Here is a 7,849-nt window from a genome sequence, read left to right on the forward strand (position 1 = left end):
GACCGGAGAGACAAACTAACTGCAGATAAATAAGCCTTCAAACCCAAACCAACACGATGAAGTTACTGCTAATGCTCATCCTCCTACTTATATCAGGTGAGGAGATCAGAATACATATGATGCAATAATAATAACTATGTTGTAAATTGTTATGTTATGCATTTTTAATCTCTTTTGCATCATTGCCTCGAACAATTACCATTAATATACGATCCTCCTTCTGTGGAATTTGCCTGCAGGCCAAGCCTCTTCTGCTTCGACTCTGTTTTTATCTTTAGTCTTTACTCTCAGAGCTTTAAACACCACAAGACTGCAGCAGAAACTGATGAAATACTCGAGTATAATCAATCAGATTCTCCAGTTTCGTAATGATTGAGTTTTGATATTGATAAATATTTTAATTCACGCAGCAGCTTTCTGTTCTGGATTTAAATGCACTAAGTTTATTACTATAATTTAGAAGCTATTTTCAGTTCTTTTAAATTATAGTAACAAACCAAAGTAACCAAATTGTTACTTTAAGCTGTTAAACAGCTTTGTGTCACTGCTTGTCTTGATTGCCAATGTAGGGTCAATAATTCTAAATAAAGAAAGATACTTTGGGTGTGATCAACTCGCGTAACAGTGCACGGCCCAGAACTCACGCAACTCATATGACCAGAAATAGAAGAAACGTTTAGTATTTATATTCTGGATTTTTTTTGTTACATTTATATTAAAAAAGATGATTGATGATGATGATGTCTTTAAGATGATTGCATCAACCCCTGTGATTATCTTACAATGACTGACATGATGTGAGTGTTTGTCTTTAGATTGTGAGTCAGAAACGAAGAGATTCACATCAGAATGGACCGAATTCACCTGCAACTGTCAAAAAACACCTGGAAAATGTCAAATGGTCCATGTAGCTGATCGTAGCTCAAAAACTGAAAAAAAGACTCTCAGAGTAATCCTCAAACAAGATGAGAACAAGGACCCCAAAAAGAATGATGACAAAAAAAAACTGCAATTTAAACTTGGTAAGAGACTCGCTTTAAAATTCAAGTGTTTTTATTTGTTGTTTGTTTGTTTTTACTGTATAAAACAATATTTTTATAAGAACCATCAACAATGAAAAAGACAAACAAAAAAGCTTCCAATAGTAAAAATTTTATCTGCCAATTCAAGAAATTACACTTATTATTAATGCACTATTTATTTTTTTAGAGACATTTTATTTACTTACTTACTCATTTCCTACAACCATTTTGTTAGAATTGTTTACGTTTTTCTTTGTTGTTTTCTTTGCAGAAGAAAATGGCTGTCCAAAGCAATTCAATCAAACTGCATACAAAACAGCTAAAACCACCATCAGATGCGATCATCCTGAAAATAAAACTGAGTTGTGGTTTTTCTGCAAAGAGAAATCTTCTGTCTGTAACAACATTTTATCAGACAGAATATCCTTTCACACAAACACATACAGTGTCTCCATCAGTAATGTGTCCAGTGAGGACAAGGGTGCCTACTGGTGTGGAGTAAAGTTCACTGAGAACAATCATCATGTCGCACTAACAAAAGTAAAATTGAAAGTCGAAGGTGAGTAAATTCACATGTTCAGCCCCCGAGGTCTAAATTTTAGGAAATGGCACAACTAAAATACTGTCTGCTGGCAAATTCTTTCTTTAGAGATTAAAAATTTCAAAAGAAGCCCAGTTGTTGGACAGAACTTCACTTACTGGTGTAAATACGACCAGACTGTCTCCTCAACAACAAAGTTCATCTGTAAGGGAGAAGATCCATCCATATGTCAAGCTCTCATAAACACCAGCCAGCCTGGTATGAACAACAGGTTTTTCATGACTGATAACATAAAAGAGAAAAACATCACGATAACAGTGAGAGAAGTAACATCAGCAGACAGCGGGACGTACTGGTGTGGAGCGGAAACAAAACAACAACGCAGCAACAAGTTCTTCAACAGACTGTCCCTGACAGGTGAGACGTGCTGTTTTATTCTGTGGCTGTCATCTGACCCGTGGTCATTAAGCACAAGACAGACATATGTTTTTTTTACCTATTTTATTATACATTATTCATAATAACTAGAAATAAACTGTATGAACCCTTAAACTGCATACTTACACAAACATAGTAACATACAAAAGTTTTATATGACAGGAAGCTGTTTGAGCTTTAAGATAGGAAAATAATAATAATAACTGTTTTTTACTCTCAGCAACAAAGCACAACGTTTTAAAAAATTACCAAGATGAATTTTTAAAAAGCTGTGACATTTAAGCAAGAGTGTCAATTTTTTTAACAAAACCATCCCACCAGAGATCACAACACAAGAAGAAATCAAAATAACAAACACAAGAAAAAACACTTTTAATTTGCAAACTTCAACAGATATTTTTTATTTTTTGCTTTCAGTACAACCAGCACCACCTTCATCCGCTACCCCTTTAACTACAACAACCACCACAACTGCTGAGAGTCATGGTGTGACAGTAGAGCTGGAGACAGATGGTAAGTCTGAAGATGTCCACGTTGTTTAGTTTTACCTTTTAACATCTGTAAAACTCATTTATTTCCTCAGGACATAAAGTTATGATACATGTGCGTGTTTTACATTTAATTTATGAATTCTATCATATGTAACATGAACCAAAGGCTCTGCTGCGAGTCGTTGTGAGATGTGTGATACACCCTGAAAATTCTGCTGTTCATAAGAAATGGGGAAGTTTCAAGATGGTCACACGTATAAAACATTCACATTGTTTTTATACTATTTTCTTTCAATTGTTCAACAAAGACAGTTTGAGACGTTTATGATGGAAATGTTTATTCTGGTTTTGTGTTGCAGTCATCTTTGGGATTACCACTGCTGTGATCATTGGCGTGGCTGTGTTTCTGATCGGTTTCTTCCTTATTTACAAACGTGAGAACATGCATTATTGCACATCATGAAACACAACTATATACAGGCTATTTTTACCCACATAAACACACCCATGTACTTCTCTATTTGTAATGTCTACTGCTAAAATTTCAAGTTAATAATAGTTTGAAAATTTCTATTTAAATCACACTGAACAAAACCAAATTACTAGAAAATACTCAACATGTGATTTTGCTTGTTCCCTAATTTTTCTTACTTGTTTCTGCCAGGAGTTTCATGTACAAAAAACAAAGGAATTAGTGCATCGCTGCAGCACGTCAAAGAGGTTAGTGTGAAAATGTCTTTAATATAACTGGTGCACAGAGTCTGACCCAGCAATCATGGATAATTGAACAGAGCTGCACACACGCAGATGTCGGCTTACAAAAGTGTTCTAGTCAGGCGTCTCTTATAAAGCTTCAAATGTTTTTCACATTATTGCAAGAAAGAAAAAAATGCTTTAATACATCTGAATGACAATTAAATTAATAACAGCAACTCAACACATCACAACTGAACTTCTTTGAGAATAATTTCAGAAAATATTTAAACTACAGTTTGAATTTGCTAAATGACATAATAATTTTTAATATATATATATATATATATTCTGAGTATAATTTGCATGTATATTGTTAATTTTTCGGATGCTATGTGTTGTTTTTTAACTTAATTTTTCATCGCATTCAATTGCAGGACTCTGCCTATGAGGAAATCCAGGAGCGCCTCCAGACGCCAGGAAATGCAGTGGATTCGATTTATGTCACTGCCGGCATGCACACAGATGTCACCTCAGTACATTACTCTACCATCAACTTTCAGAGCCACTCTCGGGAAGCTGGTGGTGAGGAAGTGAATCCCAGCACGTCTGCCTGTGAATATTCTACTGTGGATTTCAGAAAACGTCCAGATAACTCAACCATCACTCAAGCATCCAGACCAGCAGAGGAGAATCTCTACTCAGCAGTCAATGAGCTAGAGCAAATACGAAAATAAGATCAGCTCTGTCAGGAATTTCTAGATGATTTCAGCATTATAGATCCAACTTGTAGAATTAGTTTTAGTGAAAATGTGTTAATGTGATGTTATGATTAAATAACGTTAAATATGACTCAGGGGTTCAGCAACTTGTCTTAGGATGTTGAAAATTTGGTTCAGAATGAAGAGTTAGTAAAACAAACTGTAAAACTATGTAGCTGCAAAAACCGCGTATAACCACGAGGAGAGAGAGGTTTTGACTGACTGCTATAGATAGATAGATAGATAGATAGATAGATAGATAGTAGGGGTGCAACAATACACAAAATTCATGGTTCGGTTCGATACTTTGGTGTCACGGTTCGATATTTTTTTGATACAAAAAAATGTTCATGACTTTTTAATTATTATTTTGATTAGTCAGTCTAGACTCAATGCTTGAGGTAGTTAAGCTGAGTGATAATGTTGTGTGTGTGTATTTGTGTATGAGTGTGTGTGTGTGTGTGTGTGTGTGTGTGTGTGTGTGTGTGTGTGTGTGTGTGTGTGTGTGTGTGTGTGTGTGTGTGTGTGTGTTTATCAGTCCAGTCCCTTTTTGTTGAGGAGACGGATGGCTTGTGGAAAAAAGCTGTTGCACAGTCTGGATGTGTGTGCCCGAATGCTTCGGTACCTTTTTCCAGATTTTTAGGTTTTGTATTGTTGATTGTAATTTATGCTTAGAAATATTTAACCATATATGCTTAGAGGTGTATAATCAATTGTGTAGTGATAGGATGTGTGATCTTTAGCAGGCTGCAAAGGCTTGGTGTGTATTCCACACTGGAATGCACACCTACATCCTGGGAGCATGGGAAGAGGTCGTACCTTGTTTTATTGTTTTATGGTAGGATTAACGTAGTTGAGTCTAAGTGCCTTTTACATATAGATGAACTGTTGGATTTTCCAGACCAGCAGGTTAAGGGAAGTTGTTTATGGGGTCACACTCTGACCCCACACACACACACACACACACACACACACACACACACAGTATTCTTTGTTCACATGTATACCTATGTAAGATGTTATATGTTAATGACCCTATGCATATTCATGTAACCACAATAAAAGGAGTGCTATGGGGAACCTGGCTGAGAGTCTGACGGAGGTCAAGTGGTGGAACGACACTTGGCTCCAGGCAGGTCTCCCTCATGCATGAGTAACAAGAAGAACTTTGCCTACTTGGTGTTCAATGCTTTTGCTGTGTTTTTTAATTGTCTCGTTCCAGCGGTGGGCCTGTGCTAGACGGACCCAACACAGATGGTAGGAGTGTGAAGAGTGTGTGAGAGGGGTGTGTCCGATCAGCCACAATGCTGGTGGCTTTGCGAATACAGCATGTAGTGTAGATGTCCTCAATAGAGGGGAGAGAGACCCCGATGATCTTCTCTACTGTTCCCACTATCCGCTGTAGGGTCTTGCGGCACAGTTCCCAAACCAGACATTGATACAGCCACTCAGGATGCTCTCAATAGTTCCTCTATAGAAGGTGGTCAGGATCGGTGGTGGAAGCCGGGCCTTTCTCAGTCTTCTCAGAAAGAAGAGACGCTGTTGGGCTTTCTTGTGCAGGGAGCTGGTGTTGAGCGACCAGCTGAGGTCCTTCTCCAGGTGGACACCCAGGAATTTGTTGCTGTCGACGATCTTCACAGAGGAGCCGTTGATGCTCAGCGGTGAGTGGTCGCCTCGTGTCTTCCTAAAGTCAACAACCATCTCTTTTGTCTTGTCAACATTCAGAGACAGATTGTTGTCTTTACACCAGTCCGTTAGCCTCTGCACTTCCTCTCTGTACGCTGACTCGTCGTTCTTGCTAATGAGACCCACCACGGCCGTGTCATCAGCGAACTTAATGATGTAATTCGAACTGTGTGTTGCTACACAGTCATGAGTCAGCAGTGTGAACAGCAGAGGACTGAGCACACAGCCTTGTGGGGCCCCAGTGCTCAGTGTGGTGGTGCTGGAGGTGCAGTTCCCGATCCGTACTGACTGAGGCCTTCCGGTCAGAAAGTCCAGGATCCAGTTGCAGAGGGAGGTGTTCAGGCCCAACAGGCTCAGCTTTCCGATCAGTTGTTGGGGGATGATCGTGTTGAATGCTGAGCTGAAATCTATGTACAGCATTCGAACATGTGTATCCTTCTTTTCCAAGTGTGTGAGGGCAAGATGGAGTGCAGTAGAGATGGCGTCGTCCATTGAGCGGTTATGGCGGTACGCAAATTGCAGTGGGTCCAGTGAGGGGGGCAGCAGGGTCTTGATGTGTCTCATGACGAGCCGCTCGAAGCACTTTATGATGGTGGGTGTAAGTGCAACAGGACGGTAGTCGTTGAGACAGGACACAGAAGACTTCTTGGGCACGGGGACGATGGTGGTGGCCTTGAAGCACGTGCGAACGACAGCACTGCTCAGAGAGATGTTGAAGATGTCGGTGAGAACATCTGCCAGCTGTTCAGCACATTCTCTGAGCACTCTGCCTGGGATGTTGTCTGGTCCAGCAGCTTTACCTGGTCGTTCGGAGGAGAGGTGGACTTCCTCGCCGCCACGTCGTTCTGCCTGTCGAACCGAGCGTAGAAGCTGTTCAGTGCATCTGGGAGGGAGCCGTCACCGTCACAGGCAGGTGATGTCATCCTGTAGTTAGTGATGACTTGTAAGCCCTGCCACATGCACCGTGTGTCGCCGCTGTCCTTGAAGTGGTTGTGGATTCTCTGGACGTATACACGCTTCGCCTCTCTGATGGCCCGAGAAAGTTCGGCCCTAGCTCTTCTAAGCGCCACCTTATCTCCCGCTTTGAAGGCAGAGTCTCGGGTCCTCAGAAGTGCACGCACTTCCGCAGTAATCGACGGTTTCTGGTTGGGTCGTGAGATGATGGTCTGTCTTGCTAGTTTGCGCTGCGCTCAGTGGATCTGCACTTGACAGTGCAGCCTAGGCGAAGTAGTCGAACGCAGATCCACTGAGCGCTCAACACAGACAGCATTGTCAGAAGAAAAGTTGATAAAATAAATAAAAAAAATTGCATTGTTCGATACATATGCGTACCGAACCGAAAGCACTGTATCGAACGGTTCAATATCGATACGAGTATCGTTGCACCCCTAATAGATAGATAGATAGATAGATAGATAGATAGATAGATAGATAGATAGATAGATAGATAGATAGATAGATAGATAGATAGATAGATAGATAGATAGATAGATAGATAGATAGATAGATAGATAGATAGATAGATAGATTGATTGATTGATTTTAGTTGGACAGGGTGGGATTAAGTGAGCGTATGCTTCTTCATATTTCTTTTTGACACCTCTGCTTTACATAATAGATTTTTTAAGATGAATGTCATTTGGTTTTTTGCTTTTGAACCACAAATTCACGACAGGGTCATTCCTGCTGTGGCTCCCTGTTTGTATGTGATGGTGTTGTTACTGTTTCAAGTCACTTCAAACAAATCGTGCTACAACAAGTCAGCTAAGCTGTTATTAAACTGTTATTGAGTTGACATCTTTATTTACTCTTACTGACTGGGGGAAAAGGAGCAATGGATCATGAAGAAAAATCTGTTTTGTTGTTATGTGTTATGTTAGTATGTCGCTGTGCATTCATAAAATCTGAATGCATGACTACTCATATTCATCTATGTCATGCAACATTCAAATCACATTTGCTCTACGCTGCATAAATTCAAGCCAGTGATGAAGAACCAAAAACTGCAGTTCCTCTAATGACCACCTGACGTTGTCTAGATAGAGATTGGTCACCAAAGACGTCTGTGTTAAAACACTCAACTTTACAGAAGAAATAAAGATGTTTTGTTTGCTAATGTCACATTGAGAATGATACTCAAGGAAGATTAATACAACTGAAATATTTAATATACTATAACAGTATTTCTGATGATAATTAGCACGGCCCACAGCAGGC

At 39.8% G+C, this 7,849-nt stretch overlaps 1 protein-coding gene across 1 annotated transcript; it reads left to right on the forward strand.

Moving 5' to 3' along the window:
* The first annotated feature begins 686 nt into the window (after positions 1–686).
* On the forward strand, positions 687–4,187 carry LOC113021633 (uncharacterized). The gene is made up of 7 exons (XM_026166334.2): positions 687–1,022; positions 1,294–1,581; positions 1,672–1,980; positions 2,419–2,514; positions 2,852–2,926; positions 3,157–3,212; positions 3,623–4,187. The coding sequence occupies exons 1-7, from the start codon at positions 899–901 to the stop codon at positions 3,920–3,922; spliced, it is 1,248 nt and encodes a 415-aa protein (XP_026022119.2). The 5' UTR covers positions 687–898; the 3' UTR covers positions 3,923–4,187.
* The last annotated feature ends 3,662 nt before the right edge of the window (positions 4,188–7,849 follow it).

The sequence above is a fragment of the Astatotilapia calliptera genome, chromosome 5 (assembly GCF_964374335.1).
Source record: "Astatotilapia calliptera chromosome 5, fAstCal68.1, whole genome shotgun sequence".
NCBI lineage: Eukaryota > Metazoa > Chordata > Actinopteri > Cichliformes > Cichlidae > Astatotilapia > Astatotilapia calliptera.